Raw genomic sequence first — 26791 nt, 5'->3', positions numbered from 1 at the left:
TGAATAATTTTGCACGCCCAATTTTTCAGTTTTTGATTTGTTAAAAAAGTTTGAAATATCCAATAAATGTCGTTCCACTTCATGATTGGTGTCCCACTTGTTGTTGATTCTTCACAAAAAAATACAGTTTTATATCTTTATGTTTGAAGCCTGAAATGTGGCAAAAGGTTGCAAAGTTCAAGGGGGCCGAATACTTTTGCAAGTCACTGTCTCTCACTGGTCACCCCCAAAGCCAATTCCTCCTTTGGTCGTCTTTCCTTCCAGTTCTCTGCTGCCAATGACTGGAACAAATTGCAAAAATCTCTGAAGCTAGAGACTCACATCTCCCTCACTAGCTTTAAGCACCAGCTGTCAGAGCAGTTTACAGATTATTGCACCTGTACTTAGCCTATCTGTAAACAGCCCATCTACCTACCTAATCCCCATACTGGTATTTATTTATTTATTTTGCTCCTTTACACCCCAGTATCTCTACCTGCACATTCATCTTCTGCCGATCTACCATTCCAGTGTTTAATTGCTATATTGTAATTACTTCGCCACCATGGCCTATTTATTTCCTTAACTTACCTCATTTGCACTCACTGTATATAGACTTTTTGTTTTATTTTGTTCTACTGTATTATTGACTATGTTTTGTTTATTCCATGTGTAACTCTGTGTTGTTGTATGTGTCGAATTGCTACGCTTTATCTTGGCCAGGTCGTAGTTGAAAATGAGAACTTGTTCTCAACTAGTCTACCTGGTTAAATAAAGGTTAAATTAAAAAATTAAAAAATTAAAATCAATCAGCATGTGTCAAACGTAAACCCCTCGACCCTGTCCAACTATAAATATATTACTCATCCTGTCTCACAACAGTTTAGGTATCCAAACCTGAACTAATACAGTTACAGGGGTTTAGGGGACTTATAGACACGTTTCAATGTCACATGCACAAGTACAATGAAATGGCTTTTTGCACACTCTAAACCCAACAATGCAGTAATCAATAAATAATTCGCATTATTCTGCTGACTTCCCAATATGTTCTGTAGAAATGTTTTCACTATATGAAAGTGCCATCACAGAGTTTTTTTGAACAAAGGCTTTTCGGCATTGTTCACAATCCAGCATTAAGTTCTGTTCTATTTCATCCCATGATCAAACATCACTTCACAGTATACACCTATGGTGAAACATCACCTCACAGTATACACCTATGATGAAACATCTCCTCACAGTATACACCTATGATGAAACATCACCTCACAGTATACACCTATGATGAAACATCACCTCACAGTATACACCTATGACGAAACATCACCTCACAGCATACACCTATGACGAAACATCACCTCACAGTATACACCTATGATGAAACATCACCTCACAGTATACACCTATGACGAAACATCACCTCACAGTATACACCTATGATGAAACATCACCTCACAGTATACACCTATGACGAAACATCACCTCACAGCATACACCTATGACGAAACATCACCTCACAGTATACACCTATGACGAAACATCACCTCACAGCATACACCTATGACGAAACATCACCTCACAGTATACACCTATGACGAAACATCACCTCACAGCATACACCTATAACCAAAAGAAGTGCTCCTCTCCTATGTCTCCACAATGTTTTCTGTATTTTAAATATCAGTAACAATTGAAAACAACAGGTAACTCATATCAAACAGGTCAGGGTCAGGGATGATAATCCCCTATTCCTTATCAGGGGATAGTTTGGAGGACTGTGTAAATGACTCCGGTTTCTGTCCACACCCAGCCCACTGACAGACAGACACACACATCAGAAACGGTAGGTTGGCAGATGACGTCCATAAATAGTTGCTACTTGAATTAGTGCACAGACAGATACAGGTCTGGGATGTGGTGTCCAACCCACAGCTGCCTATTCGGTGGACTGTAACAGGGATTGTAACAAGGACTGTAACGGGATTGTAAAGTGAGAGAGGACAGACAGAGAAAGAGAAATGCATCCCAAAAGAGAAGTGTGTTTTTTTTGGACAACACAAACCTCAAGCTGGCAGCAACACAAACCTCAAGCTGGCTGCAACACAAACCTCAAGCTGGCAGCAACACAAACCTCAAGCTGGCAGCAACACAAACCTAAAGCTGGCAGCAACACAAACCTCAAGCTGGCTGCAACACAAACCTCAAGCTGGCTGCAACACAAACCTCAAGCTGGCTGCAACACAAACCTCAAGCTGGCAGCAACACAAACCTCAAGCTGGCAGCAACACAAACCTAAAGCTGGCAGCAACACAAACCTCAAGCTGGCTGCAACACAAACCTCAAGCTGGCTGCAACACAAACCTCAAGCTGGCTGCAACACAAACCTCAAGCTGGCTGCAACACAAACCTCAAGCTGGCTGCAACACAAACCTCAAGCTGGCTGCAACACAAATAACTCTAGAAATACAGCCATGAAACAAAATAGAGAAATGCACTACATTTCACATAAAACACCAATAAAACAGCATACCCATACATCTTGTTATCTCTACCCCATCATGGCTTCACAGTTTGTACCAAAAGCCTACAATCCGCATTGTTAGAAGGCAGCTATAGAAATGGCTAACACAGATCGTCAGGCAAATGCTTTGGCCCTGTTGCTCTGCTCTGCCCTCAGAAGGGTCTGCCTTCCTCCCTGAGAATGGCCACAGAAACACTGGGAGTTCCTAGTGACAGCTGGTTGGCTACATCCCTTCCTGCAGACCCCCTTATCTTCTCCCTGGGCCCAGGGTAAATGAGTGATTCCAGAGGTCAAAGGTAGTACTCCCTTTCCCAGGAGTCCACCCAGCCCGAACAACATTCCCTTGAAACAGGAAGGGAGGGCATTGTCCATATGTTGTCTTCAATCACAGGGCGCCCCAAAGGTGCTTCAGCAGCTCAGTGACAAAGCAGGCCCACTGTTCCAAACAGGACTGTGAAACTGTTCCAGAGGCCGAAGAAACTGGAATGAGCTGTAAAATGAAGCCTGCCGGCCCACCCCTAATGCAGCAGCACAGACACTCAGCAGAGAGAACAGGGTTTACATCAAAGTCTAACTTATCACAGGCCTCCTTCCCACACTGTGGAGGAACTGACAGGCCGGACAGCACATCTAGGTGTTTATTGCTTATACCGATACTAACTAGAAACAACTCCCATTTTACAGCTGCCCCAAAATTAACAGGCATTTAACACACTGAGGAATATAGTGTATACTAAAAATACATTTGATTAAACAGTGGACATTACAGTACAGGTGGTATTCAGTTATATCATGCTGCTGCTAAAGTCCAGGATTCAGTCCATAAGGTCTAAACTGACACCAGAGGGAATTTCACACGGACGGATACAGGCTGCAGAACTAAAGGGGTGAAGTGGCCACCAGTGCTGAACAAAACATCTGCAGTCTTCCCTGCTGAGGGGAACCTTGTGCAAAGATTCTTTGTAAGTGTTGGCTGTGCAGGGTTACTGGACCTGTCTGTGCAGCCAGTCACTCACATCACTCAAGCATGTGGTGCAACCGGAGAGCAGCTGTAGCCAGCTGTTGGTCAAAGCAGTGACTGGTGACTACTGGAGAACCCCTGTCTAGGTCCTGTGGGTGACTACTGGAGAACCCCTGTCTAGGTCCTGTGGGTGACTACTGGAGAACCCCTGTCTAGGTCCTGTGGGTGACTACTGGAGAACCCCTGTCTAGGTCCTGTGGGTGACTACTGGAGAACCCCTGTCTAGGTCCTGTGGGTGACTACTGGAGAACCCCTGTCTTAGGTCCTGTGGGTGACTTCTGGAGAACCCCTGTCTAGGCCCTGTGGGTGACTACTGGAGAATCCCTGTCTAGGCCCTGTGGGTGACTACTGGAGAACCCCTGTCTAGGCCCTGTGGGTGACTACTGGAGAACCCCTGTCTAGGTCCTGTGGGTGACTACTGGAGAACCCCTGTCTAGGCCCTGTGGGTGACTACTGGAGAACCCCTGTCTAGGCCCTGTGGGTGACTACTGGAGAACCCCTGTCTAGGCCCTGTGGGTGACTACTGGAGAACCCCTGTCTAGGTCCTGTGGGTGACTACTGGAGAACCCGTCTAGGTCCTGTGGGTGACTACTGGAGAACCCCTGTCTAGGCCCTGTGGGTGACTACTGGAGAACCCCTGTCTAGGCCCTGTGGGTGACTACTGGAGAACCCCTGTCTAGGCCCTGTGGGTGACTACTGGAGAACCCCTGTCTAGGCCCTGTGGGTGACTACTGGAGAACCCCTGTCTAGGTCCTGTGGGTGACTACTGGAGAACCCCTGTCTAGGCCCTGTGGGTGACTACTGGAGAACCCCTGTCTAGGCCCTGTGGGTGACTACTGGAGAACCCTGTCTAGGCCCTGTGGGTGACTACTGGAGAACCCCTGTCTAGGCCCTGTGGGTGACTACTGGAGAACCCCTGTCTAGGCCCTGTGGGTGACTACTGGAGAACCCCTGTCTAGGCCCTGTGGGTGACTACTGGAGAACCCCTGTCTAGGCCCTGTGGGTGACTACTGGAGAACCCCTGTCTAGGCCCTGTGGGTGACTACTGGAGAACCCCTGTCTAGGCCCTGTGGGTGACTACTGGAGAACCCCTGTCTAGGCCCTGTGGGTGACTACTGGAGAACCCCTGTCTAGGCCCTGTGGGTGACTACTGGAGAACCCCTGTCTAGGCCCTGTGGGTGACTACTGGAGACAGTAGAGGGAGATCCGCCAACGCTTCAAACACTACGTGGTTTATCATGAGTTTAGGCCTTATTCTGGTGGTAAAATATACCTGGCTAAAGATACCTCACTGGAACAAAACCAGTAAACCCATAAACTCCCTGCTTTACCCTTTACCTCAACCGACACCCCTTCATTAACTGCTTCACTCAAGGCTGGTGAGACAGAACGGCGGTGAAAGGTGCCTACCGTATGGCCAGTCCTCACTTAAGCCACTCGTCCACCAGGGCGAAGGCACTCTGGTTGTGGAGAGGCACCTGTTGTTAGGCAGTAAAATATGCATGAGGAAGGTCCGACAACCATGATGCGGTCTGTGCTCAGCCTGGTTTAACAGCCTGGCAACAAAAGAGGACCATTACACCTGGTTTAACAGTCTGACAACAAGAGAGGATAATTACACCTGGTTTAACAGCCTGGCAACAAGAGAGGATAATTACACCTGGTTTAACAGCCTGGCAACAAGAGAGGACCATTACACCTGATTTAACAGCCTGGCATTAACAGCCTAGCTATCTACCGCAAGTCAAACAGCAGAGGGGTCTTTTAATTTAAAAGTGTTTGTATTTTCCATGAGCTTACCCAATTAATAATTGATACAATAATTGATGGGGTGGCAGGTAGCCTAGTGGTTAGAGCGTTGGGCCAGTAACCAAAAGGTTGCTAGTTCAAAATCCCAGAGCTGACAAGGTAAAATTCTGTCATTTTGCCCCTGATCAAGGCAGTTAACCCACTGTTCCCAGGCTGTCATTGTAAATAAGAATTAGTTCTTAACGGATTTGCCTAATTTAAAAAAAAAGTACATAAAAAATACATAGTAGCAAGTGATCCAGTGTTTGCTTTGACCCAAGAGAGAGAAGCAAGCCAGAGGAGTGATACAGCCTGGTAGAGTTTCTCACAACCAGCAAGGCTCAGACAGCCACAGGCTGTTATCTCTCTGACAGCTGCTGCTGGCTTTATGAGAGGATCAGTTTTATTTCATGACACATTGTTTAAAAGTATTTTAACACATAAAAGTGTTGCAATCGATCAAAAAAGATGGTACTTTCACTCCCACTTTATAAAGTGTGTCCCAGAGTCTGTCCATAAATCCTGGTCATAAAGACAGCTTGTGAAGGACGTCCTTATTTCAGTAGGCCAACGAGACTCCAGGGTAATACAGTCTGGAAGACTGCAATAAAAAAATCTGAGTTTCACATGTTATGCTGAAAATCATTGACCAAAGAGATCGCTTTGACATCTGACAGCAATAAAGAAGAAGTCTGCAGTGAATAAAAACAGAATAATTACTAATTTCCAAAAGGTTCCATCGAATTTCCCAACAAAAAGGTTGCAAACATTGTCTCACTAGTTAGGTACATCTCTTCTCCCCAGAACATTGGTTTGCTGTGTTCCCAAACATTGACCCACTGGTTAGGAACATATCTTCTCCCCAGAATATTGTCTCACTGGTTAGGAACATATCTTCTCCCCAGAATATTGTCTCACTGGTTAGGAACATATCTTCTCCCCAGAATATTGTCTCACTGGTTAGGAACATAACTTCTCCCCAGAATATTGTCTCACTGGTTAGGAACATAACTTCTCCCCAGAATATTGTCTCACTGGTTAGGAACATAACTTCTCCCCAGAATATTGTCTCACTGGTTAGGAACATAACTTCTCCCCAGAATATTGTCTCACTGGTTAGGAACATATCTTCACCCCAGAATATTGTCTCACTGGTTAGGAACATATCTTCTCCCAAGAACATTGGTTTGTTGTGTTCCCAAACATCGAAGCAACAGAGTATATTATTTCCTAAATACAAAGCGCTAACTGTTACAAAATCTGGTGCAAACCTTCAAGAGCAAGAATCTTTCACGCTATTGAATATGGTATTTGTTCACTATACAGCATCTTCATACCAACCAGGGAAATTGACAGAGAGCAAAGATGGCTCAACCAAAAGCTTTTGGCTTCCATCTAGTGGTCATTAAGGCTAAAGCATAGCAAGTTCTTACTGCTCTCCAGGTTTAGACCAGCATGCCTAAAATGGCATTCCTCTTCTTGCCCATATGATAGAAAGTAGAGGTCGACCGATTAATCGGAATGGCAGATTAATTAGGGCCGATTTCAAGTTTTCATAAAAATCGGAAATCGTTATTTTTGGACACCGATTTGGCCACCTTTGTTGTTTTTTTACACCTTTATTTATCCATTATTTAACTAGGCAAGTCAGTTAACACATTCTTATTTTCAATGACGGCCTAGGAACGGTGAGTTAACGACAGATTTTTGAGCTTGTCAGCTCGGGGATTCAATCTCGCAACCTTTCGGATACTAGTCCAACACTCTAACCACCTGATTACATTGTACTCCACGAGGAGACTGCATGTTACACGAATGCAGTAAGAAGCCAATGTAAGTTGCTAGCTAGCATTAAACTTATCTTATAAAAATCAATCAATCATAATCACTATATATTGAATATTGAAGACTCCTGTTAAAAGGAACCACCAGCTTTCATGTGTTCTGATGTTGAGCAAGTAACTTAAACGTTAGCTTTTTTACATGGCACATATTAAACTTTTACTTTCTTCTCCAACACTTTGGTTTTGCATTATTTAAACCAGATTGAACATGTATCATTTTATGAGGCTAAATTGATTTTATTGATGTATTATATTAAGTTAAAATAAGTGTTCATTCAGTATTGTTGTAATTGTCATTATTACGATTTCTTTAATAAATACATACATTTAAAAATATATAATATATATAATATATATAAAAAATATTTAAACATTTCTTTTTTAAATATATAAAATCGGTCAATTCATCGGTATCGGCTTTTTTTGGTCCTCCAATAAATCGATATCTGCGTTGAAAAATCATAATCGTACGAACCTCAAATAGAAAGTATCTCATTTCAAATGTTGGCTCATATACATTGCAAGTAAGAGGGCAATTTATACAAGTTCACAACATACCAAGCCAGGCTTCAGTTGTTGAACATTGATATATTAACTGAATGGGCTCCTAAAAAAAATAAAAATAACAGAGGTTGTTGAGTGGAACACTGACCTTTCTATGCCATGTGGCGAGCGTTCACATGCATATCGTTAGTGTCTTGCTGCTGCTTCGAACTGCCTATTGGACTCCACACTCTCACCTATCAGATGACGGGGAGCTGCGTACGTCTCTCTCTTAGTGTGGTCTACCTGTTCGCCACGTGGCAGCTGCTATAAGACTTCACACCAGGGCCCAAAGGGACCATAAGAGGCAAACTGATCTCTTTGGCTCTCACCTGAACACCTCTCCCAAGTGACTAATTGGTCACACTTAAGCCAGTCCTTACACATGAGCAGCTATTGTGGTGCCTGCTGTATGTGTGGATGTATTGACTGTGTTCTTAGATATGTCACAACAACAACGTGTGGTTGATTTAGAGTTCTATTGTAACTTATCAGAAATGAATAGGCAGTATTAGGTGGCACTACTTTGACGAGAAGTTATTGGGGCACAATGGTAGGAAGGGCATTATCTGTGTTTTAATACAACTTCAGGGCAGGCATGGGTTATATCATTTTAAAAAACATTTACCGGCAAAAAAATGTTTTACTTCAGTGGCAATAACATTTCAAATATAGTTAAGACAAAGCAAATCCATAGATATACACAGGATTACAAAACTGAATCTTAACACGATCTAAAGTACAAGAAGTATCAAAACAGTTAGCTTATTGATTTGATCACATTCTTTTTATGTGCAGATTTTAGTAGTTTTTTTCTTCCTCTTTTCTTCTTGGGGGTTGAGGACTCCTTGTTGCAACACTCACAAACCCAGCAACCTGAGGAGAAAAACGATGTGGACCAGCTGTAATACGTAACATCAACCCAAAGGCTAGAAAGCAGACTACATTGTGGGATCCATCAGACTAAAAGGCATTTAAGACCAGCACTTTCTGACATTTGATTTCAACACTTCTAAAGCATTTAGAACAGATTCCGAACATTAACTTTCTGATGTTTAATTTGCAGCAACGCTAATTATAGCAAGTTGAGGTAACACACAACCCTTCATGACTGCACAAAAAAAATCATCTTTAATGCCAGTCTTGGAAAACTCTAAAAACAGATTTCTAATTTAGCATTATTCACCAAGTTCAGATGGCTATGCAAATTAATGTTATTTTCACATAAAACCAGAAATTCAAATCACCCCAGAACTCCATAAAAGACGACATAAGCTACAATGAGAGAGAAAGAAAGAAAGAGTGCAACAGCAAGACAGAGCTTCTCTTTTTTTATACCCTCCCCCTTCCATCTTTCAAGTAATCACTGATCTAATACATATTGATAGGTGTAAGCAACAATTCCATCACAAAGGTTTCACTAAGGAAAGAAGGAATGATGCATCCTTAAAGTATTTGAACAGACCCAGAGAGAGAGAGCTCACCTAGAGGGATGGAGTCCAGGCCCACGCAGAAGGAGTGGAAGCCCCGGTCACACGTGTCACAGAACATCATCTCCTCCTCATGGTGGGGATGCTTACACACCGTGCACGTCTTACACTCCATGCACTGCCACGGGTAGGTCTTAATCAGACCCACCAGCTCCTCACCCATGTCCAGGCACGATGGATGAGCTGGGACGGACACGCACATAAACGCTCACACCACAGCACTTCTCCAAAAGACTGTATAATTCCAATTTGTGATCCCAACAATTCAGATTAAGTTCTGTTGCTCATATCTTAGAGGCTTTATGGTCATTATGAACAAGCCTGTGCAATTTGTCAGTTTTAATTAAAAAACAAGCAGTTCCACTTACCACTGTTCTTGCACTGTGTGCAGTGAATGAGAGCTTCTGGCTTTCCTTCCTTGTTGGACTCCTTACCCTTCTGGCAAATGCCACAAATAGCGTTGGGCATGACCTTAGGCTGCAAGGACAAAACAATGCTATCATGTTTAGCAACCAGGCCTAGTGCACCATGTGTCACAGGGCTTCTGGGCAACACACATTGTACAAGGTGTTAAATCCTAAAAGGCCTGACAGGAGGTATACATTAATTTCCTCACAATAGATCCAATCTTGTTAGCTGATTCTTACTTCACAACCCAAAACAAGAATGACTAGGAAAATCCTTGTCATTTTTAAGAACCTCCCACAAACCCATTCTAGTCATGGGGACTGGGAGTCTATGATTCTCAGATCTCAAAATCTCCAAAGGCAAACACAAAGAGGTCAAGTTGATTTAAGATCTATTTGGATGTGCCATGGTGTAGCTGCTCATAACAGGTTAAACAGTTGAATGTCCCTCCGGTAGATGCCGAGCTGTTTCCACACATTGTGGTCCCACACTTATCGAAAGGTAGCTAGCCAAAGTGATTTCTGACAGGAGGAAAACTATTTTTAAATTTTTTTATTTTACCTTTATTTTACTAGGCAGGTCAGTTAAGAACAAATTCTTATTTTCAATGACGGCCTAGGAACAGTGGGTTAACTGCCTGTTCAGGGGCAGAACGACAGATTTGTACCTTGTCAGCTCGGGGATTTGAACTTGCAACCTTTCGGTTACTAGTCCAACGCTCTAAACACTACTACCCAACGCTCTAACCACCACTAATGACCTCATTACTGGGGCGGCAGGGTAGCCTAGTGGTTAGAGCGTTGGACTAGTAACCGGAAGGTTGCAAGTTCAAACCCCCGAGCTGACGTTCTGCCCCTGAACAGGCAGTTCCCACTGCAGGCACTACACTACACTGTTCCCAGGCCGTCATTGAAAATAAGAATTTGTTCTTAACTGACTTGCCTGGTTAAATAAAGGTAAACTAAAAATAAATAAAACAGTCTCTGTGCTGCGAACACAATCAATGTTAAATTTGTTCCTGACTTGTACACTTCTCTCTCTTAGAATGTAATGTCTTACATGCATGATTTGAGTGTAATGGCAAAGGTGTCATACCTTCCTTTGGATAAATATTTATCAAAGTTTAGCTGGCACCCCTCTTTCTGTGGAGAAGGATGCCAGCTAAATTAGCTGTCCTTTTATTAACTCAACTGTGTCTCTAACCTCCGGTTCACCCTCCCACAGGTTTCGTTGTTTGTTTTATCTAATCTAATACTTTTTATGTAGGAAAACCTTTGATATGTCAGTCTTTAGACACAGTTCACCATTGAAATAAAGATTTCAAACAAATAGAATGTACAAATAGAATGTCCTTTTATTAACTCAACTGTGTCTCTAACCTCCGGTTCACCCTCCCACAGGTTTCGTTGTTTGTTTTATCTAATCTAATACTTTTTATGTAGGAAAACCTTTGATATGTCAGTCTTTAGACACAGTTCACCATTGAAATAAAGACATTCTGTACATTCTATTTGTTTGAAATCTTTATTTCAATGGTGAACTGTGTCTAAAGACTGACATATCAAAGGTTTTCCTACATAAAAAGTATTAGATTAGATAAAACAAACAACGAAACCTGTGGGAGGGTGAACCGGAGGTTAGAGACACAGTTGAGTTAATAAAAGGACATTCTATTTGTACATTCTATTTGTTTGAAATCTTTATTTCAATGGTGAACTGTGTCTAAAGACTGACATATCAAAGGTTTTCCTACATAAAAAGTATTAGATTAGATAAAACAAACAACGAAACCTGTGGGAGGGTGAACCGGAGGTTAGAGACACAGTTGAGTTAATAAAAGGACAGCTAATTTAGCTGGCATCCTTCTCCACAGAAAGAGGGGTGCCAGCTAAACTTTGATAAATATTTATCCAAAGGAAGGTATGACACCTTTGCCATTACACTCAAATCATGCATGTAAGACATTACATTCTAAGAGAGAGAAGTGTACAAGTCAGGAACAAATTTAACACAAACTGTACCAACTTAGGCAGACAGTCTGCACAAATATTGGGAATGACAAGTGTGCAATCAGTTAGGAGGATATAGCCCATGAGGGATGAAGTAGGTTTCTATGTGTTCGTGGAAATAGAATCATTTTTCAAAATGTCAAACGTTTGGTGTTGCCATCCTGAAATGTTGTCTTTGACTGGTGCAAAACAAGAAGAGAAGGCTACATATTTTGTGTTAGGCTTCAGATGGCTACCCCTGCAGTGTAGTGCCAACTAAGGATATTCATATCATTATCAGTATGAAAATAAACACATATTTTGTGTTAGGCTTCAGATGGCTACCCCTGCAGTGTAGTGTCAACTAAGGATATTCATATCATTATCAGTATGAAAATAAACACATATTTTGTGTTAGGCTTCAGGTGGCTACCCCTGCAGTGTAGTGCCAACTAAGGATATTCATATCATTATCAGTATGAAAATAAACACATATTTTGTGTTAGGCTTCAGATGGCTACCCCTGCAGTGTAGTGTCAACTAAGGATATTCATATCCTTATCAGTATGAAAATAAATACATTTTTTGTACAGCTCCTGAACTCTAACTTGCATTAAAATGATAATAAAGTCAACTTTAAGGCCATGTTATCTATAGATAGGTAATTATTCTGCAAGTACTGTATTGACTTTAGCCTTAAATTCAATGAGCCGATTAGAAAGTTAGTGATAAATTCCGAACACATCTAAGATTTATAGTTTATTTGTATGCATTACATACTAACAATAAATGTTTAAACTTCTAAAGTTTGGTTTACACTCAAAATAAATTATTCAAATTCCCTTTGGAAACATGCCGATTGGAAAGTTAACAGACAAATCAATCCCTGTGGAAAGTTATGAACACTCCACAGCAATCAATGACCACATCCGGATGTAGTGTAGTAATACCAGTCATGCTACATTTGGCCTTACTGCTCTTAATGTCATTCTCAGCAAACTAACTTTTATTAATCTCCCATGTTGCCTTGCAGTAAGACAGAGAGTAAATGACCAGAAGGTAGATCATGTTGATCCCAGAAAAGCCATACTCCTACCTGAACACAACAATAACTTTCAGAGGCAATCGAAAGTCTTTTTTTTTTTTTTTAAAGCCAACATCTAGAAAGTGTATTAACAGGCCTCTGGCACAGTAACATTGTGTTCTCCAGTCTCAAACAAAGAACAGTATGTAAGGTTATTTCAAACAACTGCAGAATACTGCATTAAAAGTACTGACAACTTGAATTATAAAACGTTCAAAACACTCAAGTAATACTGTAGTTGAAGTGCTACTACTAAATAAAAATGGATGCATCTTATAAAGTCTGTATCATAACAAGAAATACTGTGTGGTTTAAAAACAATTAATCTAACAGCCAAATATATCTGCTCACATGTCTCAAAGGGATAGTTCATCCAAATGATATATTGGTTTCCTTACCCTGTAAACAGTCTATGGACAGGGTATGACAACAATCCACGCTTTGGCTTCGTTTCCAAAGGAACCGTTTCCAAATGCTAATGTTTTAGCATTTGTGACACAAAGCCTCTTCAAGTCATGGGACTGATATTAGCATTTTTCACACATCACGCCCTAATCATCAGAAATGTATTGTAAAGTTCCATGAAGTCACTTATACATTATTTGAACATGAAAAGGTTAATAAAAATTGGTCCCATGACTTTAAATGGATTTGTGCCACAAATGCTAAAATGTGGAAACAATGCCATGGAAACAAAACCAAAGCATGGATCGCTGTCATACCTTGTCCATATACTGCTTACAGGGTAAGGAAACCAATGTAATTTTGTAATTTGGGTGAACTATCCCTTTAATTCGTCTGTTGCCAAGTAGACAGAAAAGAGGTATATTAAGACATTCAAAGAATACAGTGAAAAATGTACAAGTCTTCAGGACCAATCGAAAGTGCTGTGAAGAAAAAGTTCCAGATGTGACAGAACTACTCCAAAATGTTATTGCTTATAACGTCTGATATAGAACCATCAGTGTTTCAACCAATAATGTATATAAACCCTGGATTGCTGATGCTATGTTTTGCCAATGAGAGGCTTTGATGTCACCAGTCAACCATATTGGCACTGCCCAGAAGAAGCAGTCTTCCATAGGAATTCCACAGTATTTCAATGAAAATGTAATTACATGTAAATATGGTGTTGTTGTTGTAGTAGCAGGGACAGTAACAGTACTTTCACAAAATAATAATATCTTAAAGCTAGAATCCTTAGTAGATACATCAATTTTGGGATTTCAATTAATTATCTATACCCATTGATTATCATTTATAAATGCCCCATGAGCTTAGTTCAACTGTTGTACACCATCAATACCCAAAATAGAAGCTTGTTTTACTCCAATGTTTGTAAACAAAGTAAATTGTAAACAAAGTAACTGTGACCAAGAGACTGAAAAACAGCTTAAATCTCAAGGCCATCAGACAGTTAAAAAGCCATCACTAGCCGGGTACCAGCCGGTTACTCAATCCTGCACCTTAGAGGATCCTGCCCTATAAACATAGATATGTAATCCCTGGTCACTTTAATAATGTTTACATACAGTATTCTATTCTACTGTATTTAGTCAATGCCACTCCGACATTGCTTGTCGTAATATTTATATAGTTCTTCATTCCATTATTTTACTTTTAGATGTGTGTATTGTTAGATATTACTGCATTGTTGGAGTTAGGAACATAAGCATTTCGCTACTCCTGCAATAACATCTGCTAAATATGTGTATGTGACCAATACAATTTGATTTGAACACTGTATAGCCTCAAAATGGTTGAAACTATACGTTTGGTATAATGGATGGTCAGTCCTTGCATCCATAGCTCTGTCTATGAATTTGAGAGTGGTTACATTTCTCCAGGCCCATCCCTCAGATTTTTACCAAAACAGAGACAAGGTGTATGCGTTTTTATTGTTTCAATTAAGGATTCTAGCTTTAAGGACAATGTTTTTATACTTGTTTATTTTAAGTCATCTAGTGTATATACTGTATATAAATTATTTGTTTTAACCATACGGCTGACATGGAACCATCAGTATTTTAACCATATGGTTGATCTGGAACCATCAGTATTTTAACCATATGGTTGATCTGGAACCATCAGTATTTTAACCATATGGTTGATCTGGAACCATCAGTATTTTAACCATATGGTTGATCTGGAACCATCAGTATTTTAACCATATGGTTGATCTGGAACCATCAGTATTTTAACCATATGGTTGATCTGGAACCATCAGTATTTTAACCATATGGTTGATCTGGAACCATCAGTATTTTAACCATATGGTTGATCTGGAACCATCAGTATTTTAACCATATGGTTGATCTGGAACCATCAGTATTTTAACCATATGGTTGACATGGAACCATCAGTATTTTAACCATATGGTTGATCTGGAACCATCAGTATTTTAACCATATGGTTGATCTGGAACCATCAGTATTTTAACCATATGGTTGATCTGGAACCATCAGTATTTTAACCATATGGTTGATCTGGAACCATCAGTATTTTAACCATATGGTTGATCTGGAACCATCAGTATTTTAACCATATGGTTGATCTGGAACCATCAGTATTTTAACCATATGGTTGACATGGAACCATCAGTATTTTAACCATATGGTTGATCTGGAACCATCAGTATTTTAACCATATGGTTGATCTGGAACCATCAGTATTTTAACCATATGGTTGATCTGGAACCATCAGTATTTTAACCATATGGTTGATCTGGAACCATCAGTATTTTAACCATATGGTTGATCTGGAACCATCAGTATTTTAACCATATGGTTGATCTGGAACCATCAGTATTTTAACCATATGGTTGATCTGGAACCATCAGTAGCAAACTGGACCAAGTGAAAGAGGGAAGGCAGAACAAGTCCACAGACTTGAGTGTTGCCCCAAATAAGAACTATTGCCACCTGGTGGAGTATGTGTGTGAGAGAAGTGACAGGGCCAGAAAACAAAGGAGAGTCTCTCTATTGAAAGTGCTGAAGAATCTGGAAGGGGTAGTAGAGAAGGGGAAAGGGAAGAGAAGTGCTGTTGGAGAAAGTCAGGGGCTTTTTTCTTCTACCTTGTACCCAGGGACAGATTTGTGTTGGTTGGGGCGTGGGGTGGCATCTTTAGCCAGGATGGCAGTCCTGTCCTTGGCCTTGCCCTTTGACTGCACTCCACTGTCCTGACTGTCCCCATCTGAAGTGTTTCCAGATGAGCTGTCCTGTAGACACAATTCAGTTCTTACTATTCAAGCAAGCTGCAAAAGAGCTTACATTGAATCAACTTACAGAGCATCTCTAGGCATTTACTGGTAATACAATACAACATGTCTTCGCATCTCTAGCTCTGAAATCAAGTGAATTGTGTAAAACCAGTTCAAGGATCCAGTTCCTTACTGAATTTTTCTTGCCCTCTTCTCCCTTGTTGTCATCTGCATGGTCCGAGTCCCCATCACTGTCCAGGGCAGGCAGCTCCGGGTCCAGGGGGGGCTCGAACAGGGCTGTGTTCATGGGCAAGTAGCGCAGCTCGTTGGGAGAGTACCTGTATCAAACACAGGAACATCAATTTATCAGCTACTCAAATATCTTTAGAGGTCAGGACCTGCATTCATGAGACTAGTTTTTTGGTTAGTGAACCTTACCTTTTGTAGTAGTCCTGGAACTGCCCAGGGATGAGGGCCACTGGATAGGGTCCAGTCTTGGTTCTCTCTGGAGGAAGGACTTTATACCTCCCTTGGGGTACTTGGATAATCTGTTAGAAAGTTAGTTGAAACTTTTACTCCTTCAATTGCAAGTTCAACTCCACATAGATAATAGTTAATGAATGTACCGATACACACTGAGTGTACAAAACATTAGGAACCCCTTCCTAATATTGAGTTACACCCCCTTTTCCCCTTAGAACAGTCTCAATTTGTCAGGGCATGGACTCCACAAACTGTCAAAAATGTTCCACAGGGATGCCGGCCCATGTTGACTCCAATGATTCCCGCAGTTGGGTCAAGTTGGCAGGATGTCCTTTGGGTGGTGGACCATTCTTGATACACATGGGAAACTGATGAGTGTGAAAAATCCAGCAGCATTGCAGTTGACACAAACCAGTGTGCATGGTACCTGCTACCATACCCCGTTCAAAGGCACTTAAATAGTTTGTCTAGTCTATTCACCCTCTGAATGGCACACATACACAATCCATGTCTCAATTGTGTCAAGGCTTAAAAATCCTTCTTCAACATGTCTTCTCCCCTTCAACTGCACTGATTGAAGTGGATTTAACAAGTGACAACAATAAGGGATTATAGCTTTCACCTGGATTCACCTGGTTAGTCTATGTCCAGGAAAGAACAAGTGTTCCTAATGCCTTGTACACTCGGTGGATCTACTCAAACATGGCAAGGGAGTTCTTATAAACACAAAAGACCTATGGAGCTATATGTCTTTATTCGTGGAATTAACGTACATGTGTCTGAAGGTCAAAATAGGCCCTTCTCTCTTCCATCCTTTCCCTGTTGAAGTTACTGTTGAACTCAGCAGCTTTCTTGGCAGCTTTCTGTATGTACTCTGGCACTTTACTGGCTTCAACCTTCTGAGGCCTTTGTTGCTGCATTTTCTAGGAGATAAAAAAAATTGAATAAAAACTTACCAACAACATATTGAATAACCATGTCAACTTTAAATGAAAATACAGTTCAGGAGTTGTCCTTGTTTTTGGTCACATTAGATGTTGAGAGTCTATATACCAGCATTCCCCATATGGGGGGGAATGCTGATGCTGCAGATACTCAACTAGTGTAAAGAAAGCCAGTTTTATTGCTTCTTTAATCAGGACAACAGTCTTCAGCTGTGCTAACATAATTGCAAAAGGGTTTTCTAATGATCAATTAGCGCTTTAAAATTATAAACTTGGATTAGCTAACACAACGTTCCATTGGAACACAGGTGTGATGGTTGCTGATAATGAGTCTCTGTACACCTATGTAGATATTCCATAAAAATAATCAGCCATTTCCAGCTACAATATCCATTTACAACATGAACAATGTCTACACTGTATTTCTGATACAATTTTATGTTATTTCAAAAACAAGGATATTTCTAAGTGACCCCAAACTTTTGAACGGTAGAGTATACAAAAAAAAAAAAAAATACAATTGGACTTGAGTTCCCCAAATATATAAAAATACACACACATAAGTCTTGGCTTGAGTTGCACAAATATTATTTATATATAAAACTCAAGTCCAAGACTTCTGTAACAAAATATAGAAATCTGCAAACACAAAGCTAACTTTGCATTAATTAATATGTCAATGTTGCTGAGCATACTACCTTGAGTACTAACATTAGTGGTACTCTGAACAGAGTACTAACATAGTGATACTCTCTGAACATCGTGCTTACAGAGTACTCTTCTGTTATCCTCTGGCGCTCCCTCTCTTGGAGGATTACAGAATACTCAGCATGTTTTCCTGGGTACTCCTTGATCATCAAATCAATCACTTCATCACTTCGTAAAGCAGTCAAGCCTGGAAAAAAATATTCACAATTAATTATTGTATCCACGAGTAGCCCAATTCCCCAAAACAACTCTTGGGGAGGCTTGAGGCCCTGGTGGTTTATGCTGAACTCTAAGCTCTTCCTGATTACGCAACAATTCCATGTTTTTCACTTCTCACCCAATGTGCACTGTGTCTCTGTGATGACATTTTGCTCCCTCAGATATAGCTTCTCCTTGTGGGAGAGGTCTCTCCTTTCCAAATCTAAAAGAAGAATGTATTGATTGATTGAATTGATTAGGTAATTAAAAGTAGTAGACTGCTCCAGCAAGAGACAACATTAATGATTGAGGATAAAAACAATCAAACCTGGAGGCTTATTTCCATTGAGATAGGGCATGGTTAGTCAGAGATTGACCCGTATGATCTACAGATAGGCTATAACAAGACTACTAGCCTAATAATCAAATTGACACGCAATGATCCTACTACACCATACAAGCCGAACTTTTAGTCACATTACCTGGATATTTTCGCTTGAATGAAGTGACTCCCAGATATTCACTGACTTGTTCTTGTAACATATAGTACTCCCCACTACCGTCTGACGGCCACCTGTACTCGGTCAGATTTTCTGCTGAGAAGTATGTGGGCCTGGGGAAACACATATGACTGAAAAGTTAAGAGCAGGGTAGAAGTATTAAGCCTGTTTGAAAGACAGACTCAATGTTATTGGGCACGTAGGCTGCGTTTAGACAGGCAGCCCAATTATGATATTTTTGACCAAGCAGATCTGATGTGAAATTATCTGATTTGTCAAAAGACCAATTAGTGGAAAAAATATCAGAATTGCGCTGCCTGTGTAAAAGCAGCCAAAGTGTTTGTAATGGGGATTGGACATGGTCTATTAGGAAGTAGTGATGAAAATATTTCAAACTACACCTTCAGATACAAACTGACCACATACCCAAGTTCCTGACTGGAGGTGTCGCAACTTCTGGAACTGTCACCTGAACCCATGCGCTGTCTTTTTGGAGCTTGACTGCCATCATTGGACACTTCCTCGATGTCATCCTAAAATGATAGCCAATACAGTTAGAATACACAAAACACCTGAACTATTACTACTTGTTAAAGTTTTCTCCAAAAATAATGTTTTTGGGATGTTATCAGATCTCACGGGGTGAGATAATTTCCTCTGTTGTGTCGATCCAGCAAGCACCATTCCCCCCTCTCATTCGATAAAGCTGGCCTAAAGGTAGCCCGATTGCCTTCCACTGTGTACAGCAAAAGGCATGCACATATACATAGAAACCACTAAACATCGCTTGTCTGTCACAAATGATGAATTCAATTATATTTGAACTTACTCTGCCGATTGTCCATGGGGTTGGTCCATCAGCTGGTCAAAATGTAAGACAAAATATCCACAGGAAATCATTATTAAACGAATTCAAGACGCGAGTGTGGCAAACAAGATTTGTTTGCTCATGACACATCGCACGTGCACAAGATGGGAAGTACATGCACGCGACAAATGCATACTAACCGAAGTATTGGAGGTGTTTACATGGTTTTTCTTATGTACCTTGGCACAAAGTCGGGTAAATAACACTTTCCTGCGGATATTTGGTCTCTAATTTCGACCAAATTAAGTACCAACAGCACAGAAAGAGTAAATTAAAATGTACTTGTATTAAACATTCTGCATTGTAACCCCATCCCTGGGTCTCTCCTATTTTCAGTTCGCTACAGCTAACGTTAACTGCAAAAAACACTCAAACAGGACTGTTTTATCTCCATCTCTTCATTCAAAGACTCAAATCATGGACACTCTTACTGACAGTTGTGGCTTGTTCGCGTGATGTATTGTTCTCTCTACCTTCTTGCCCTTGCTGTTGTCTGTGCCCAATAATGTTTCGTGCTGCTGCCATGCTAAGTTGTCTTAGGTCTCTCTTTATGTTGTGGTGGCTCTTGTCGTGATGTGTGTTTTGTCCTATAATTTTAATCCCAGCACGGGAGGACTTTTGCTTTTTGATAGGTCGTCATTGTAAGTAATCATTTGTTGTTAACTGACTTGTCTAATTAAATTAAAAATAAAGGACACTTCAAGTTTTTGCTGTGTTTTGTTTCAGACTGTATACCAATAATTGTTATCACAATCTGATTCAGGTATTCCTAGAGGAAAAACAGAGAGCATTGGATTTGGATTGTGGTCTAACGACACATGCACAATGTAAGATGCAAACAAAAACAATGAGCAGAGGTAAAGACAGTTTCAGGTTGGATATTCGACGGATATTCGCCTGTAATTTTCCTTACTTCCACCAACAGCAGTTAGGGACCGTCAACATAGTGACAATTCACATTTTTCAAATTTCAATAGCTCTTTAACCATTACACCTAAAAAACTTTCAAAACTGGTTGTAGCTAACCCGATGGCATAGACACACGTTGCACACACAATGTGTGTTACGTCTCGCACTATTTTAAATTATTTATTTATATTTTTGAATTTCAATAGCTTCTTGGTCATGTGACCTACTGACTTCAAACAAGGTTCAGTGTCCACTCAGTGGGCCTACATATTGCACACCCTTTACTTTGTTGATTTTCATCTCACACATTTTTACATGAATTTTTCCAAATGTAAAATTTCAATAGCTCCTTGGTCATGTAACCTAATGATCTCAAAAAAGGTTCAGAATGTCCACTGACTATGCCTTCATAAATCGCACACTTTGATGTTCGTCTACTTTCATCTCATGCTATTAGACTTAAATCTGTAAGCCTGAGACCCACACTCAGAAGTAATTTGGAGAAAAAGAGTATCTGACTGATAGACCCCCTTGTACGCTCAAACCCTTCCAGGACATTACAATCTCACATCGCAGGATATTTGATAGACTGCAATGCAATAAAATGCTAATTCATTACTTAAAAATCATACAATGTGATTTTCTGGATTTTTGTTTTAGATTCCGTATCTGACAGTTGAAGTGTACCTATGATAAAAATTACAGACCTCTACATGCTTTGTAAGTAGGAAAACCTGCAAAATCGGCAGTGTATCAAATACTTATTCGCCCCACTGTATACAGTTGAAGTCGGAAGTTTACATACTCCTCAGCCAAATACATTTAACTCAGTTTCACAATTCCTGACATTTAATCCTTGTAAAAAGTCCGTCTTGGGTCAGTGTTACAGAAATTAAATTCCTCCGTTTTAATACCCAAAAATGTATACATAGTCAATATTGATAAAAATTCCCTTAACAGTCAGTTAGGATCATTTTATTTTAAGAATTTGAAATGTCAGAATAATAGGAGAGATAATTATTTATTTCAGCTTTTATTTCTTTCATCACATTCCCAGTTGGTCAGAAGTTTACATACACTCAATTAGTATTTGGTAGCATTCCCATACAATTGTTTTACTTGGGTCAAATGTTTCTGGTAGCGTTCCACAATAAGTTGGGTGAATTTTGGCCCATTCCTCCTGACAGAGCTAGTGTAACCGAGTCAGGTTTGTAGGCCTCCTTGCTCGCACACATTTGCGACCCAGCTTTAACTTCCTGACTGATGTCTTGAGATGTTGCTTCAATATATCCACATAATTTCCCTTCCTCATGAGGCCATCTATTTTGTGAAGTGCACCAGTCCCTCCTGCAGCAAAGCACCCCCACATGATGCTGCCACTCCCGTGCTTCATAGTTGGGATGGTGTTTTTCAGCTTGCAAGCCTCCCCCTTTTTCCTCCAAACATAACGATGGTCATTATGGCCAAATAGTTATATTTTTGTTTCATCAGACCAGAGGACATTTCTCCAAAAAGTATGATATTTGTCCCCAAGTGCAGTTGCAAACCGTAGTCTGAATTTTTTATGGTGGTTTTGGAGCAGTGGCTTCTTCCTTGCTGAGCGGCCTTTGAGGTTGTCGATATAGGACTTGTTTTTACTGTGGATATAGATACTTCTGTACCCGTTTCCCCCAGCATCTTCACAAGGTCCTTTGCTGTTGTTCTGGGATCGATTTGCACTTTTTGCACCAAGTACATTCATCTCTAGGAGACAGAACCCGTCTCCTTCCTGAGCTGTATGATGGCTGCGTGGTCCCATGGTGTTTATACTTGCGTAATATTGTTTGTACAGATGAACGTGATACCTTCAGGCGTTTGGAAATTGCTCCCAAGGATGAACCAGACTTGTGGAGGGCTACAATTTTTTTGAGGTCTTGGTTGATTTCTTTTGATTTTCCCATGTCACGCAAAGAGGCACTGAGTTTGAAGGTAGGCCTTGAAATATATCCACAGGTACAGGTCAAATTATGTTAATTAGCCTATCAGAAGCTTCTAAAGCCATGACATCATTTTCTGGAATTGTCCAAGCTGTTTAAAGGCACAGTCAACTTAGTGTATGTAGTTGTGTGGGACAGCCATATGTTCAGTTCATGCCTATGATTTCAGAGTTCAACAAAGCCAACAACTGCTTCATGTGTGCCACTGATAAAGAACCTGGATGTGGCCCAAAGACTGACTGGGTTAGTAACTTTATTTAACATGTTTATAATATTTTGACAACAGTGACGGCATGTAAGACCATTTATGATATAACACAATGGATGGCTAATTCGTCGTACTGCATTGATATTTGACATTATTTATAACGTGTTACACTTTGTTTTGTTTTGATTGAATGTTTTGCATGCTAACTGAGCTTCCATGTGCTGTGCCTAGGAATGAAGACAACAGAGTTCAACAGAGTAAAGAACACAAACTGGAAGTGCAGTCTTTGTTGTTGAAAATGTATGCTATATCCTATCCACACTGAAGAGGCTCTGACATGTACATCAACCAGGGATAAAGAGAAAGTTAACCCGGTGAAATGTTTCATACTTAATTGAAGTAAAGTGTCTGTTGACATGTTGGAAAGATGAAAGGTATACAATTTCTGTGTAATTTGTCAAAATTAAATGTTTATTCATTGATATACTGGCCACCATTACTGTGGTTACATGTTCAGTATATGTATTGACCAGCAAACCCACTGCAGCCTACCTTACTAGCTCACTCTCATCCCTGCTTTGGACAATGAATAGCATGAATCTCATACTTTGCCCTTTATGGTTGATATTAACGATGAAAGGAGATATTATCTGTCTCTCTCCTATTGTGTACCGCTGTTAAATACTATGGTAAAATAAAATAAAAACAGGGAAAATAAGTACTTAGAACTACCAATTATTGTAGATAAATATTAAAGAAAAGGGTAAACACAACACTGGACTGAACCCCCTAATTGTCAAACTAATATTAATGTACAACAATATAGAAGATACATGACTAGAGGTTATGCAATGGGTGTATATCCACTGCACGCTTAGGTGTGTAATTGACATGACCAAGGAGCTATTGAAATTTTAAACGATCAAAAATGTACATTACATCGAGTGATTTTACAGAACAAACAAGAGTGTGCAATATAGAAGGGTAGTCTGTGTACATTCTGCACCTTGTTTGAAGTCAGTAGGGCACATGATCAAGGAGCTATTGACATTTTTTATTTTTTAACATTCATGTAAAATCATGTGAGATGAAAATGGACAAACTAGAGTGTGTGCAATATAGAAAGAATGGAAGTCAGTGGACATTATGAAACTTGTTTGAGTCAAGTAGGTCACATGCTATTGAAATTTGAATGTAAAAAAGTTTGTTTACGCTCCCTAACTAATTCAACTAGGAATACAGAATGCTGCTCACATTTCCACATGTTTTTCGCTTTGGAAAGCGAATGAATGTCCAAATCGTGTAAATAATTCCCGTGCAATGTTGTGCGCAATTTTTCCAACATCATGACACTTATTTGGAGGTTTGAACGCGCGAATATCCAACTTGAAACTGTCTTTACCTCGGTAAACAATGATACGCTGACAGTACTAAACAGCTAAAATGTTAGATGCTATGCTAGCTAAGTAAATTCAGGTAACGTTATGGCTAGCTAGTACCGTAAACTGTCTAGTCGTTAACTAACGACGACACAAAAGTTAGAACACATCGACCCAAAACAGCTAGATTGCTATCAATTGTATTTAACTAGCGAAACGGCAGTAGGTTGAATTAAACATTTGTGTTGTCAGCTAACTAACGTTAGCTACCATAGCCTGTTGTGTCTTCACAATATGTATGTGGCCAGCAATGTGTAACGTTATACTGGTATTTCTGATCCGATATATTTGCCAAGTTTACCTTTATAGACTGAGCTCCCGGGGTTGCAGGGTTGCTATCGCAAGGTCTGGTTGGGAGAACAGTAGCCATGTTTAGCGGTTACTGTGCTGCTAGCTTCAGAGATGCACACCAGGATAATAATGTTACCGACTGGAAACAGAGACAAGGAACAAATCTTCTTCAAGTGGCGGTAAAGCAAGTCTTTGGATGGGGAATACATGTTTGCCAACATTGGCTACATCGTACAAATTCATGAATATAAAAATGTGCTTTTAGGTCTTCATTTAAGGGTTCGGCACAAGGTTTGCAGTGTGGTTGAGGTTATGTTTAAAATTTCAATTTAAGAAATTACATTGTAGTAATTAGCGGGGTTTATCCATAATTATGACTTGGTGATTTGGTAACTAATGACAACCAAGTATGGATCACGGCATACGCGGAAAGTGGGCGTGGCGAAATAAGTGGGTGCATCATCAGCGAATTGTGATTGGTTAAACAGTTTTGATAGATTCAAATGGTGTTTTTTGTTTTATTAGTCAGAATGCACATGGTACACACCTCCAACGAAATGCTTAACTTGCAGGTTCCTTCTTGACAATGGTGCATGTTTTAATTGCAGGCTCTTTCCTTCAGGTTGACAATGCAACCAAAAATAAAAGATAATAGTGGCAAGCTTCAGACCTGCGGCAGCCACCCTCTCCAGCACACGCCGTGGCGCCCCCAGGGCTGACTGGAAGGAGCTGCCATGGGCCAGGATGTCATCGAGGTATACCAGACACTGCTGTCGGGGATGCCATCCAGCACCCTGTCCATCAAACGCTCAAAAGTAGCTGGAGCGTTGCACAGGCCAAAGCACAGGACCTTGAACTGCCAGTGTCCTCTGTTAGTGGAGACGCAGTTTTGGCTCTGGCCTCTGGGGAGAGGGGCACCTGCCAGTAGCCACTGCGGAGGTCTAGTGAGGAGAACCAGGAGGACCCCTAACCAGGTCCAGCGACTCATCGATACGTGGTAAAGTCCTTCCTGGTTACCTCATTTTAGTACCTCAGCTTGCCCCCTTCTTGAACCATCCACGACTGCTGTCTGAGGGCTCAATGAAGTCTGCCCGCTGCATCTCCAACACAGCCTTTTGCCGCCTCCTTAGCATCAGCATCATGCGACATGCTGCACCAGAAGAGTCTACGCAAAGCTGTCTCTGAATTCAAACAGCAACTGCCAAACCGTTCCGCTGCTGCTCAGGGTCAAGACCAACACAGTTCCTCCCCCATATCTCCTCACTGCAGACAGTGTCCTCTCCTCCCTCCCAGCAGCTGGGCTGGGGGTGCGGCCCGAGCTCACAGAGGGCTGTGTCATGGAGGTTGAACCGCCGTAGGTGACAGGGGACAGTCACACACAGCTGTAGGGCGCAATGAGACTTTAACATGGATGCCATCCGTCCCTCCTGGAAGCTCAGTGTGCCCCATTTAGGTCTAACTGGCAGCCTGTGCTCCTAACAAAGTTCTGACCCCAGGATACAAGGGTCCTGCACAGCCGCCACCCACACAGGATGACGCACAGTCCTGCCCCCTACTGTCAGAGTCATTATTCCCTTCCCTTTCATGGGTGCCAGCTCACCTGTGACTGTGCGGAGCTGCATCAGTTGTAGGCTCACACTGAGTCCAACCTGGCACAATATCTGGCCTCACCAGGGTTACTGTGGACCCAGTGTCCACCAAGGGCACCCCTCCACAGTGACAGGGACATGACAAAGTCCCCAAACAGGTCCAGGCTCCCTCCGCTTGCCCCTCGTCTGTTTGGGCCCTCCCCGTCTGTCGGTGGGCTCCTCCTGAAGATGATGGTGGTTGGGATAGAAAGAAGGGTCCGCACTACCCGGTCCTTGCGGGAGCCGTTTCCCTGAGCTCTGGGGGACATGGGAGCAATCTCGGCGCAGATGGCCTGGCTGGCCACAACCCCAGCAGACCCTGGGACCAGTAGCGACACAAATGAGTTCTGTCATTTCAGGCTTTTCCGGCTCCGGGCTGCTCTGCCCCCAGCTCGCACAGAGGTGTGTCTCCCTGCACCCCCACCAAAGCCCCAGCCCACACCAGCTCCCTCTCCAAAGCCATCTCCAAGGCTGTCTGCAATGACTCAGGATGAGCCAGCTGGGTCTGTATGCGCAGCTCCGTAGGGGAGCGCCTGTATGAACTACCGGAAATGTGAGCATATGCCCGCCGAGAGAGGCTCTCAATGTCATTAGCTAGCACCCGTAGAGGCTCTCCAGGCTGCCTGCGTCTATTCCTCAGTTCGGACGCAGTAGCCCGGGCTGTACACACTGTCCAAGCGCCTCCTAGTGCTCCCACTGAGGTCAAACAGGACAGAGCTTCATCCGTGAGCATAAAGCCAACTGCAGTGCCCTTTCTTCATCCGACCACCC

The 26791-nt window shown here is 41.5% G+C and overlaps 1 protein-coding gene across 3 annotated transcripts; it reads right to left on the bottom strand.

Moving 5' to 3' along the window:
- Positions 1-8253: 8253 nt before the first annotated feature.
- On the bottom strand, positions 8254-24593 carry LOC115112855 (PHD finger protein 10-like). Of its 3 annotated transcripts, none has more exons than XM_029639864.2 (12): positions 24403-24593; positions 19128-19234; positions 18684-18832; positions 18341-18424; positions 18066-18190; positions 17125-17274; positions 16307-16416; positions 16062-16206; positions 15743-15886; positions 9558-9666; positions 9184-9372; positions 8254-8575 (listed from the first exon to the last, which is right to left on the bottom strand). In XM_029639864.2, the coding sequence occupies exons 1-12, from the start codon at positions 24469-24471 to the stop codon at positions 8460-8462; spliced, it is 1497 nt and encodes a 498-aa protein (XP_029495724.2). In that variant the 5' UTR covers positions 24472-24593; the 3' UTR covers positions 8254-8459. The 3 variants fall into 3 exon arrangements, with proteins under 3 accessions (XP_029495724.2, XP_029495725.2, XP_064868686.1); XM_029639865.2 differs by having other exon boundaries at positions 18684-18814; positions 24403-24585; XM_065012614.1 differs by lacking the exon at positions 24403-24593 and adding an exon at positions 19531-19550.
- Positions 24594-26791: the final 2198 nt, after the last annotated feature.

Source organism: Oncorhynchus nerka, linkage group LG28 (genome assembly GCF_034236695.1).
Source record: "Oncorhynchus nerka isolate Pitt River linkage group LG28, Oner_Uvic_2.0, whole genome shotgun sequence".
Classification (NCBI taxonomy): Eukaryota; Metazoa; Chordata; class Actinopteri; order Salmoniformes; family Salmonidae; genus Oncorhynchus; species Oncorhynchus nerka.
The sequence above is the reverse complement of the archived record's forward strand: the minus strand, read 5'-3'. Positions and strand labels throughout refer to the sequence as shown.